This window comes from Perca flavescens, chromosome 13, assembly GCF_004354835.1.
Source record: "Perca flavescens isolate YP-PL-M2 chromosome 13, PFLA_1.0, whole genome shotgun sequence".
Lineage (NCBI taxonomy): Eukaryota > Metazoa > Chordata > Actinopteri > Perciformes > Percidae > Perca > Perca flavescens.
Window position 1 is genome coordinate 21,510,116 of NC_041343.1, and position 12,792 is coordinate 21,522,907.

At 44.4% G+C, this 12,792-nt stretch overlaps 1 protein-coding gene across 4 annotated transcripts in view; it reads left to right on the forward strand.

The window, feature by feature from the left end:
• The window catches only part of shroom1 (shroom family member 1), a 41,916-nt gene extending 29,378 nt beyond the window's left edge, over positions 1–12,538 (forward strand). For 3 of the 4 annotated variants that reach the window (XM_028596015.1, XM_028596017.1, XM_028596016.1), the window contains 8 exons: positions 1,342–4,280; positions 4,384–4,570; positions 4,849–4,898; positions 5,364–6,020; positions 6,204–6,797; positions 7,684–7,792; positions 9,573–9,845; positions 11,591–12,538. In XM_028596015.1, the coding sequence (XP_028451816.1) occupies positions 1,564–4,280; positions 4,384–4,570; positions 4,849–4,898; positions 5,364–6,020; positions 6,204–6,797; positions 7,684–7,792; positions 9,573–9,845; positions 11,591–11,845 (4,842 nt within the window). In that variant the 5' untranslated portion in view covers positions 1,342–1,563 and the 3' untranslated portion in view covers positions 11,846–12,538. The remainder of the gene's footprint in view (positions 1–1,341; positions 4,281–4,383; positions 4,571–4,848; positions 4,899–5,363; positions 6,021–6,203; positions 6,798–7,683; positions 7,793–9,572; positions 9,846–11,590) is intronic. The other variant, XM_028596018.1, reaches the window with a different exon arrangement.
• Positions 12,539–12,792: the final 254 nt, after the last annotated feature.

Below are 12,792 nucleotides of genomic sequence, written 5' to 3' on the forward strand. Positions count from 1 at the left end.
TTATTTGGCAAGAAATGGATAAAGCAAATGCTTCTGTCCCAGGAACAATAAGGGGAAAAGGTAGAAAAGTCTTTACGGGTCACAGTGCTGTGTAACAAGGCATTATACGTCTGTCACATGACTAATCCTCCCAGATTTCTCTAGCTCCATATGGAATTCCTGACATTTTTTATGTGTGCGCTGCAACCTCGAGGCTCCTAATTAGAGGCCTTGTCGATGCAAAATGGCAGACAGACTCCTCCAACAGGTGGTTAACTGTACTGACCTACAAAACCAAGCTGCAGTTAACCGTGCGAGCTGTGAAACATAAAACTGACTTAAAACCTTGTGTCTTGTACACAAAATGTTATCTGAGAAAATAGTGATTTTTCACAATTTTCTGACCAAACAATTAATCAATAATAAAAATAATCGTTTGTTGCTCACTAATTTTGACACTACCTTGTTGAACATTATATTGTAACCTTTTTTTTTTCGATTTCAAACACTTTTGAAACTGTAAAATCCTTTTGACCCTTAAAAAGTAAAGTAAAAAGAAAGTATGAGTGAACAATAAAAGTACAGGCGATATCCCAAATAAATTAAGAACAATAATATTATAATGAATTTTACTCTAATAAAGATTCAGATCTGAGTTAAAATAACTTGGGAGTTATGACTAGGAAAGTTTAAGAAGTTTTCCCTTGGTGCTGCCAGGTACCAGCACCTCCACTCTGCTGGGAAGGCATAAACAGTTCTCTACTGGAAAAAAAAAAAAAAGAAGTAAAAACAGCAGTTGAAGGTATGTGATTTGTCTTTACAACTTAGAACAAGTGGAGCATCATTTTTCCACTAGAGGAATTTGACCTAGAAATGCCAGGCAAGGATTTTTCACTGGTGGCTTATTGTTTTCTGTCAATAAGGTTCGAGCAGAAAGCACCTTGAAATGAGTTTCTATCTTTGGAGGGTAGCTGATTTAAAAAAAAAAAAAAGTATATCAGTATACAGCTGATGTGGGGGTGTAGCTGTTGCATGCCGTTGAGTGTTTGTGTTTGTGTGTCAACATAGTGGACATGCGAAGTTGACAATCTTACACAAACAATTGTGTTTGTGTGAAATTATCATGGCATTGCAAAGCAGTCAAAACAGCTATGTCATGAGATGTTTGTTGAGACTACACAAAGCCACATGATATATTAAGTATCGGTCTGTCCCTGTTTTTTTTTTTTTTTTTTTTCCAATTGCTGCTGGAACACTTTGCCTAACCATTTCACTCTTGAGCAGTCATTTACCACAGACTGGAGTGTGACAGACTGACTGACTGATGACCAGTTTTTGCTGTGTTTGTGTTTTCTCCCCTAGGAGCTAATGAGCAGACCGTGTGAAAAGGCTTTGAATAAACAAAAACGAGGCAGGAAAATGACCTAATTAGCGACAAGCGTGACGGACAACTTGGTGCAAATGTTTTGGTGGTAATTTTCCCCAGTTTCACCCGCAAGGAAGACACATGCATCAGCGCACATACACGTACGACACATTTACAAACCCCGCCCTTCCCTTCCTGCCATCAAGCCCCAGTCCTCCATGGAATCCTACAACTTCCACTTTGAGAGAATGAGCAACGTGGACCTGCATCCTCTGAGCCTGTCCGTCAGCCGGCTCTCCCCAGCCAAGTCCAACAGCAGCATCGCCGACCAACTTGCCCACCACCAACACGGCAAAGGAGACTCTGCCTACAGCTCCTTCTCTGGTGGGTCCACTGCCCCAGACTACCCCTCCCCCTTTCTCCCAGACGACCTACAGTCCAGCTCCTTCAGCCACTATGCTGATCTTAAGTACGTGAAGTCTATTTACCATCCGACCCAGGTTCTGCAGTCTGACTCAAAGACCATGGACCAGCTCTATTGCTCTGTGGAAGCTATCTCGCAGCAGTTCCGCAACAATACCAGCACCAATGTAAACCACCACAATGGCAACGACAGTTTCCGTACCAACAATAAAGCACTCTCTAAAAAAGCGGTGCATTTGGGGCCACCATCCCAAGGTGCTTACCCTCCTGTCCGTCCTCCTCCAATCCCAGCACGCCTGGATAGTTTCATAGCAACAAAAAACTTGGAAAACAGCAGGGTCCACCATCAAGGCACGCAGTTTCAACCCCAGCAGCCACAGCATCAACAACAGCTCAGACCCCACAATCGACTCCATCCACAGCCCCATGGTCTGAATGCCCCAAAACCTGAAACGGCTAACCCAGATACAGGCAAATCAAGCTTCAGTCCTGACCCAGTGTACTCAGTTTGGAGGGGCTCTCAACAGCAACAGCCACAGGCCCAGCAGCCGCCAAGCTACCGCCCCCACCTCCAGCCCAACGATCAGACCAGGGCGGCGTTAAACCCAGAATACCTTTTCATCACAGATAGCAAGGCTGCCTCTGAGCAGCAGAAATCAACAAACATCCTAAGTCGATCACCTCCCCTAGGAACAAGTCAGCCTGAGCACCTGAAACCCAGAGAGCCTTCGAGCAGTGGTGGATGTAATGAGAACCATCACAACAAGCCAAGTGGAACCACTAGCCATTTTGAGAGTCAGCGCCAAAGGGCGCACTCGGCCCATGGTTGGCTTGGTTCAGAGCCAAGCCGAGCTGCCAGCCCCTGGAATACTGGTCAGAGCTTTGTCAACAGCAGCATCCAGCATAAGGGTCAGTTCTACTTTGTGACGGGAGTGTGTAAGCTGTCTGAATCTGGTATGAGGACACACTCTGCATCTGTATCTGGGTTTGAGGCTAGGAGTGAGAGCTCCACTGTGTTGGAGACACACCGGCTAAGAGAAAAAGAAAGATGTCACAGCACAATGGATAATTTGTTTAGACCTCTCCAAGAGAGCTCTCGCTCTTCCAGTGGTGTGATTCCAGATGAGAGAGAGACTTTCACGTCCCAGAGCAAGGACCTGTCCTCCAGAAGCCAGGATCAGGAGAATCCGAGACTATCCCTCATCTCGACGCAGTCCTTTGACAGCTTAGAAGAAATCGACATGATGCAGAGTCGAGATATTGGCCGCCACACTGCCAACAACCCTATATTCTACTGTGGACCTGACAGAAACTGCCCACCACATTCAGCTAAACAAACGAGCGAGTTCACCTCACTGATAAACAATGAACAGCCCAACCAACACAAGAGAGAGGAGCAGGCAAAGAGAGGGACACGGCAGCCTTTGGGGGATGTAGCCAGCGAGAAAATAAACAAAGAAACTACCCCGCTTCTTTACCACCTCACTGGAGCCGGCAGGGCAGCGTTACAGCCTAAAAAGGATGCTGATTTCAGTATAAAAGGCAAGGAAGCCATCCCAAACCAAACAGGTCATGGAGATGTGGCTACTAGCGATCAGCAGAGACCTCCAAAAAGTGACACGAGCAAGAACGATAGAGGGGAAGTTATCTCTGTTGACTGTAACACCCTGGATGACTCGTTTAAAAAGTACTACAAAGAAAAGCTGAAGGATGCCCAGTCGAAAGTCCTAAGGGAGACGTCATTTAAAAGGAGAGACCTGCAGCTGTCGTGGCCGCACCGTGTCAGGCAAAAACCGGAGCTGAGACCTACAGTGATTCACACTTTCACCCTATCACAGGACTCTGAGACTTCCACAGATACACTCACTCCCTCTGTGACCTCTGAGGAAACAGAGAGAGGGAGCATAAAAGAAGACGTCAGGGAGAGTCAGGAGGAGATGGACAAAGAGGCTAAAAAGGAAAAGAGGAGACCAGCGAATGTGGCCATGCCCCAGGTAGCACGTATCGGAGGCAGGAAGCGATTGACTCCAGAGCAAAAGAAGATGTGCTACTCTGAACCAGAGAAACTCAACCAGCTTGGCGGCGCACCCGTCCACTCCGCATGCCGCTCCTTTGGCAACGAAAATGACAACCTGTTTGCAGTTGAATGCGAGGGAGAGGAACGTGTGCAGCAGGGAGAGCAGGGACTGGTTGCAGCACGGAGGAAGATGTTTGAGACAAGAGGTAGAGCGCTTTCAGCCTCTAGTGCTTCAAAGACAAACTTAAAACATCTGCAACAGAAGGCCCTGGTGGAGTACATGGAGCGTAAGACGGGCCAGAAAGTGGCTGAGCCACAGCAACCAGCGCTTCAGATACCATCTCCATCCAGACAGAGGCATTCTCTGGGGGAGAAACCCTTTGACTGGGGTCTCAGGCCTCTATCAGGAAATCATGAAGGCAGAAACGCCAAGAAGATACTCCACAGACCCCACTCTGCAGGCCGCATCCTTGACTCTTCCACCAGCTCAATCAGGTACGAAAAAAAGAAGCAGAGACAGAGGGCAAAAAAAAAAAATCATAGTTTGATGTTGTTTTTTGTATTGATCAAGTATTTGATTTTAATTCTGACAAAACAGGTACGCCCAGTTCTTCTCAGCTCAGTCTTGTTCGGGCCAGTATGCCGGCCAGTCAAATCAACCCAAATGGAGGGAGAGTCAAGGTCAATTTCATGGGAAGTCTGCCTCGGTGGAGAGTCTCTTGGACCAGCCGGAACCACCTAGTTTCCTCAGGAACAGATCCACATCCACACCACATGCATTTCAGGTAAGTCTGTTCAAACTGAGACTGTTCAAAATATAACACATATTACGTTGAAGTCAGTGTCTGAGTATATCCAGTTAACTTTCCATTCCAACAGGCCAGTCAGAAAAAATTTACTCAACGAAAACAAGATGTTTATTAACCCACGTCTGGCTTTTAATGTAGTGTTTCACACTGGTTTTACAGTATATACTTTGCTATTTAATTCAGAAGCATTTACGTTTGTACCAATTCAAGTGTAACTCATCTATTTCGTTTTGGCTCTTCTTCTGGGTCTGTAGGCACTCGACTATGAGGAGGATCCATTACCAGTTACTCTGGAAACCTGGAGGTATGTACCAGCACTGCAGACAAATTGGGACATTTTTATGTGTTTTAGGTCAGGAGAGTATTAGGTCAGTGAGTGTGCGCTGTGACACAGACTATAAATCTCCACTCGATTCATTGTGGCACTGGAAAGTCAACACCCAACTGCTCCAGCAAAACAGCATTCCTTTAAAACGATGTTTGCATGGGCTGTAAAAGAAGAATCATTGACTCAACCATTTGCAAGTAGTTGACCTATTTCTCAAAATTATATTGCGATTTGTAGGAATATCATATTTGTTTATTATTTTGAAGTCTTTGAAAAAAGAAAATGTCCAGAGCCCTCGTATGATGCATTTGTATTTGCCTTTAAAGAAATTGCATATGAAAATGTGATAGTTAAAAGTTTTGATGTTGATTTAAAGTTCTAAAGTAATCTTAGTTTGTATGAATTGATGACTTACATTTAAACACTGATCGTCAATGTCAGTCCCCAGACGGATGCCACTGAGGACTCCTTAATTAAGCCGCCCCCTGAGGGCCATCAGCGGGTCCGCGTGGTCGCACAGAGGGGGAAGTCCATGGAAGAGCTTGGGGCATCGAAGTTAACAAGACCATCAGCCCTGAGTAAAAGTTCGGAGCAGCTAGATCAACTGTGGAGAGATTCGACTGGACCAGGAGGACCGGACAGAGACAAGATGAGCGTTTCATTCTTTGCCGAAGTCAGAGAAGCCCAGGGGCAGGAAGGCGGGAGGAAGAAACAACATCTAACCGAGCAAGCGGGAAAAGAACCAGAGATCGGTGGTCAGAAGAACACTCCGGGACAGACACAAAACCAAACCCGGAAAAGGTCTTTGTCGAAGCAGAACTCCGAACATGGGGAGGATGCCACAGTAGGAACAAGGAACTCAAGCAGATCCACCTCCCCGGCAGCCTCCTGCTCCTCGGCCCGGGCCAGGGTTCACTCTGGATCTCCCGGTTCGCACGGACCGGTCACAGATGAGTTCGGGCCCAGTAGACTGCCCAGTGAGACTTCATCTGACACACCTTCCCCCAGATGTCTAGAGACCTGTGAGAGAGGGATCAAATCCACCTCTTCCACCCCCACCCAGACTAAGCTTCCTTGTGAAAACAGGCCGAGCTCCAGGTAAGATTAGACTCCGTGTCAATGCAGCATTTGTTTCCTCTGTGAAATGATTTGACTAATTGAATGTGCCACTTTCTTGCACAACATTTGAATGTATCGCCCTTCAGCCAACTGGACTAAAACCCACTCGTAACAAGTGGTGATTCAGGTGTGATTCCTAACCATGATTTGTTTAACTTCCAGTAGAGTCAGGACTTCTCCGTCTGTGACTGGATCAGAGAGAGAGCAGTCGGTGGATGAACCGAGCGCTGACGCCCCGCAGCCTGACTCCAACCACGAAGTGTCTCTGAGCTGCGGCGTCACCACAGATCCATCGCTGTGGATTCTTCCTGCAGAGGAAGAGATCCAAGACGGACACCAGACGTGGCCGCTGACAGACAACGTTTTTGAGGACGAGCCCGCCAGCTCAACGCAGACAAGTGGAAGCTCTGTGTCTCCCTGCACCTCTGTCTCCGACACAGACGTCGGTCAGCAGGCGGAGGAGGAGGAGGACAATCCAGAAACGGAAGATGAGAAGTCGGGAGAAGGCCAGGAGATGGAGGAGAGGGGAGCACCGGAGGGAGAGACGGAGAGCGTGGAGAAGCCTGCTGAGAGACCTCAGTGGAAGGAGCTGGTAGAAGCGTTGGTCGAGGCCGACCGATCGCTGGCCAGAGTGCTCTACCCACTGGCCAATCGTGAGACGGCACTGATGCTGATGGAGCAGCTGCTGTCCGAAGACACGCTGCTGATGGAGGAGCACTACAAGAAGAAACAGGAGCAGAAAGGAGCTGCAGAAAGGTAAACGTTAATGTCCTGGAACACAATACTTAAAGGGTAAGCTAGCTGTGGTAGTTATGAATTAACTCCCACTAGTTTACGCTATTGAGAGCATTTTACTGCCTGAGTTCGAGAAGACAGCACACCCCTGAGATAGAGATTCTTTGTATTCGTTGAAAGAAAATATCAGTAGAAAACTGCACATTAAAGTGTAACTGTCATTCTTTTTTTTAGTGGTGCCTGTTATTGTCAATCCACTGTTCAATTTGTTCAGTAAAAGAATGTTACATTTTTTCATTTTTCATTTCATTTTTTTTTTTTTTTCAACAAGCAATGTGTTGTATTTTAGAAGAATACTGAAAGCAACAGTAAAGCAGAACTGAGTACACTTTGACATCTGTTTATTTATCGCAAGTAATATCGTTATCGTGATATTCAACAACGTTATCGCGAATCGCATATTTTCCTCATATGGTGCAGCCCTACTCTCCATCCTTTCAGATGACTACATAACATTTTGTCTTGTATATACACAGCTGTGTAGACTAAATAATAATCCATCACATATTTAAAACTAGTTACTTTTCAGTTAATGATTCCTGGTTTAATCTTTCTCCATGGAACGTGATACTGGTTTCTAATTGCCAAAGCTCCACCAGTGCTGTGTTACCTTTTGTTGCATCACATGCACGGACACACCTGGCTATCTGCTTACTGCTGTACATGCACCCCCATTTCTGCTAGTATAAGCACACTTCACACACAAAGAGAAATTTGCAGTTGCATTTTAGAGTTTTGTAAATCTGTAAATAAGGGTATACTATACTGTATTTGAAGACAATATATGTGGCACTTTAACAGGGTGCAAGAAAGCTATTTTGACCTAAGCATGTTTTTTTTTTCCTAGTGCTGAAACGGTCGAAGGGGCTGAGCCACCTCCTTGTCCTTCTGTTCCTGACAGCCTGAAACCTCAGTGTACAGACCTGCAGAGCAAAGCTGACATCACTGAGAAAAAGGTAATTATTCATTTATGCAACATAACAGAGTTTTCTTTTGTCCAAAGTACCTCATGGCACAAGTAATGTGTATTTAAAAAAAAAAAAAAATCTTTTTCAAAAATGAAGTATCTTGCCAATTCCTCATGACAGAGAGGTGAAAGGGATTTTTACACAGTCAAAACAAAAACAAACCATTATAAAGATGGCTCGACATGACAAAATGAGACCCAAAAATGTATTGCTTTACTAGTAACAAGACACTAGGGGCCCTATTTTAACTATCTGTATCAAATGGCAAACACAATTAGCTTTGTGGGCGGATCTCGGATGCTGTTGCTATTATACCGGCGGGATAAATGACTCTTGCGCCCGACGCAAATCTAAAATGGGTTGGTCTGAAGTAGCTACATTACTCATAGGTGTGGTTTGGGCGTAACGTGCAAAAAACCAATCAGAGCGTTATCTCACAATCGCTTTTAAAAGCAGACGTGTTTGTTTCATGGCGGATTGCTATTATAATGGTGGATTTGCGAGGCACACGCTCTTAATACATCCATGGGCGCACGCCAGGAGACCGACGTTTGCTATTGATTTTTCTTTTTGACAAAATGTAAATAAAGAAATGTCACAAAAACATACTTTCCGATGTTTTGGGCTCACTCTCACTGAATCACGAGGTTATGAATTCATGGTGATATTTTTTGCAATGTAGTCTAACAATAGACCGAGATGACCTCACTATAGACGATGCAGCTCTTCTGTCTCTCCTCTCCCGTGCTGCTGCTGGGGCATTTGGGTTAAGTGGCATCGGCACATCCAGTTCAACATCACATCTCCTTAAGTCTTCTAATATTTCCTCATTTATGTCATCAACACATCCATGATTCATGGAAATGTTATATTTTTACTTGTATTTATGTATGGTTTGCAAAAATGGGAACTGCTGGATCCGTTAGATGAGAGAAGCAAAGCGTATGCGCACTCTACATTAATGGCCAAGCATGCGCCCTTAAAATAGCATCTGAATAACGCGCCACTGACTTTAGACCAGGTTTTTCCTGGTCTGTGGCGGAATTGTTTTCTGAAACTGCAAAATAGTACCAGGGAACGTTTGTGCCGGAACACGCCTCCTCTTTTCGCTGAACCGCCCCCGGGAGCGCAAGTTCATTCCCTAATTTACCGACGTGTGTCTGTGGAGGGAAAAGTCCGCCGTGCGTCGGGTGCAAAATAGGAATGATACATGCGTCGGTGTACAAAGTCAATTGCGCTGGGTGCAAGATAGGGCCCTATGTCTCTAAAATTGTCACAGCTTTGTTGCATACACATAAAAAAATGTCAAGAAAGCAGACTGGACAGCAGAGCAAATGGGACTTTTAACCACGCACTTTGAACTGTGTTGTCATTCTGTCTTTCTTTTTAAAAACGCAAACCCTGTGGTGATTTCATATTGATACTATCTGGTTCCTATTTGGCTGTGAGTGGACTCAGACTGAGATAGCTGTGTGTCTCTTATCACATGATGTACTGTCTGCCTCTTATCAGTATCTCCCACTTGCCGAATGTTTGGTTTAGCAGATAAACTCCCCCTCATCCTGACTGCCTCCCACATTTATCCTTTAGCCTTTATCCTATGACAGTAAACACAAAAGAAATTTTTTTTTTTTAATTATTAAGATAAATTAAAGTATGTTTTCCTTCACATTTTTTCACATTTGGCTCTGTTCCACCACGTGTATGTATCCTGTAGCACCATTGCCTTACATCTCTCACACATCACCTTCTCTGCTTGAATTCCCAGCGTCTGTTGGCGTCCTATATCGAGGAGCGTCTGCGCTCGCTGGAAGAGACACGCTGCGCCCTGCAGGCAGAGGTTCAGGAGAACGTGGCCCACGGAGAGGCCCTGCAGGAGCTGGTCCGTGAGCGCTGTTTGCCCGTGGAGCTGGAGAGGTACAACCTGTTCATAGGAGACCTGGAGAGGGTGGTCAACCTGCTGCTGTGCCTCTCTGCTCGGCTGGCCAGGGTGCAGAACGCCCTGAGCACCGTGGACCAGCACACAGATGCCGAGGAGAAGGTGAGCAACCTTCTTTTTTTTTTTTTTTTCAGCCCCTTTCTTCGGAGATCAGTGGGGTCATAACTTAGGGTTTTGAAGGTTTGTCGCGAGATCATTTCCCTTTTTAAGAGTCCTCTTATCTTGCAGACATCTTTGTTTTTTGTTTTCATTTATATCTGTATGCTGTGATAAACCGCTTGCCCTGCATGAGTAATTCATTAATTTATTGCTTTATTTATTTGTCAAAGTTGCATAATTGTTAGTCTATGTCCTTGACGTTCCACTTCTGGGATTGCTCGGTTGCCGCCGGAAAGTCTGCCAGATTTCACTCATTTAGGCCGGATATCCGTTGCCTTTGGCTTTCTTTGTGTTGGCATTTTAAACTCCAGTCGATACATAATGGTTAACCTTTTCTCCGATCTCTGCAGGGTAAATCCAGACAGCTAGCTAGACTATCTGTCCAATCAGAGTTTTCTGTTGCACGACTAAATCAACTTTTGATTTGATGTTTCACCAAAACAAATTCCTTCCGACCCTTTTTTTGCAGCACAATTGAGAGCTTGACATGTTTGCGCAAAATAAGTAGTTATACCGTTTTCGTCCGTTTTAATTTAAAATGTAATACTTTTCTCCTTTATAACTAATTATTTATATGTTTGTTTGTTTTAATAAGTACACACTACACTTACACTTCTGCTCATTTGTAAAGCACTTTGAATTGCTATTGTGTATGAATTGGCAGCTCCCATGCCCTCAGCAATGCTTTCTTTCGGTTTACTTTAGAACAGCAAACACATGCCGCTTGGGAAACGTTTAAGGGTGACTTTAATGGAGTCAAGGTTTCTCACTGTTTGGAATTCAAAAAATTTTGTCATCAGCGTTTAATTTCCAGTTTTTCTAGCTTATCTGTGTTTGAGCCAAATGCTTTATCACATTCCTGACATTTGAAGATTGTTTTTGAAATACTGCACTTTTTGGCTTGATATATTGAGAAATAATTACTTACATTTTGTCATGCTGCATCGGAGGTAGAGACACCTTATTGAAATAGATTTACTGTCAGACATTTAGGTCTTTATTTCAAATATCATGAGTTGCGTCACGGATGTGACTTGAGCTCTGTGCCTTGCTTTGTTTCCCTTCTGAATATCCCGTTTCATCATGCGTCCCAGTATTCACACCATCAATTTATGTTTGCATGGATGCATACGATTTCTGGATTTCTCCCTAAAGGGCTCTTTGTCAGTTTGTCCATCTGGAAAAGCCTGTGCTGCATACTCAGGGCTTGTTAGAGGCTCATTTGTTTTCTTGCTGTTATCAGCAACACTGGTATTTACACTGAACTCAACGAAACTCCAGCCAGGTTTCGATGACATTTGTATCCACCCTGCCCTCTGTTGACTTAAGAAAATACTGCACCTCCTGCCCTGTGGCTGTTTGAAACCTAATCCTACAACTATTACAGCTCTCTATTACATCAAACCTATTACCTTTCAAATAAAACAAAAAAGATTAGCCAAAATATGACACTTGTGGTAAGCTTTTGGAAATGATTCATTTTCAGATTTTCTATCAGCAGTCCTCTCAAACTCTGTATTTGTAGAAGTTTGCTCACAGCAGGATTTTTACTCAGCAGGTCTAATGCTCTGCAAGGCATGATTCCAACAGCAGGATAAGGTTCAAAGTCCAATAGCAGAGAGATGAAATGTAACCTTTGAACTATTATCAGGTATAATTCATGTTGCCCTCTCTGTCTCTGCACTTAGCAATCTCTGGACAGTCGCCACCGTCTGCTGTGCAAACAGAGGGAGGACGCCAAAGATCTGAAGGATAATCTGGACCGGAGAGAGAACCTGGTCTCCACCTTTCTGTCACGTCAGCTGTCCGCCGAGCAGCTGCAGGACTACCGGCGCTTCATCCAGACCAAGGCCTCGCTGCTCATCCGACAGAAGGACCTGGAGGAGAAGCAGAGGCTGGGAGAGGAGCAGCTGGAGGGCCTTTCCAACAGCCTGCGTCTGTGAAGGGAGGAACACGAAAGCACAGATTCCTCCTTTCTTTTTCTTTTCTTTTTTCTTTTCTTGACTTGCCTTAAAGGAGGACTGGCTTATTTAAAAAAGACTGTACAAGACATGTATGAGTTTTGGCTGTACTTTTCACTTGGATTGTAAGTGGTCCATCTGATGTCTTCAACCCTTTTCACCCTGTCATGACTTTCTTTTATTCTTTAAAAGAGTTTGACAGGGCTACTGGGGAACCCACCATGCCTCTTGCTGCTCTCCTGTCATAATATATAGGCTGCACATGAGATGAGCAATAAAGACTGTTGAGCTCCTTTCTGTCATCTGTCGAAGGGTGCCCAGAACACTTGCCCAATCTCCACCCAGTGTCAGTCTGCACAATCTGCAATGTGTACATGGAGGCTTTCCCCAACGTGACGCACATTGAGCTGTGTGCCTTGATGTTGGTGTTGCTGTGGAACATTTTCCATTAGAGCTGCTGTGTGGAAACTTTGCGTCCCTTGTTAGCAATTCAGCAACTGTCCTTCACTTTTTCAATAAGATGGTAGTGCTACAGCCCTGTATCTGCACCTGTGGAAACCTATTATAAGCTTTAAGATTGTATTTTGACCTGTGAGAAGGGTTCAGTGAAAAGAGCGTAGCCTGAGACAGGGGCGGTTTACTGTATCATGTCAGTAAAATGTACAGCAGATCGAATCGTTTTTGTTTTTGTAAATGTTCCTTCTTTTTTTTTTATGTGTTTCAAATTAAGGCACTAAAAACCAAAAAGGGTGAATGAAAAAAGCACTTTGTAATGAAACATGAATGCACATTTCTTCAAATCAGATTCAAGTAATTTCAAGTGAAAGCCTTACTCCATCCATTTAAACAATAGTACTATTCTTTTGTTTTGTCTTCAATTTTAAATAGCAATGTTTGAAATATTCTTTCTTTAAAAAAAGTACTTGAGC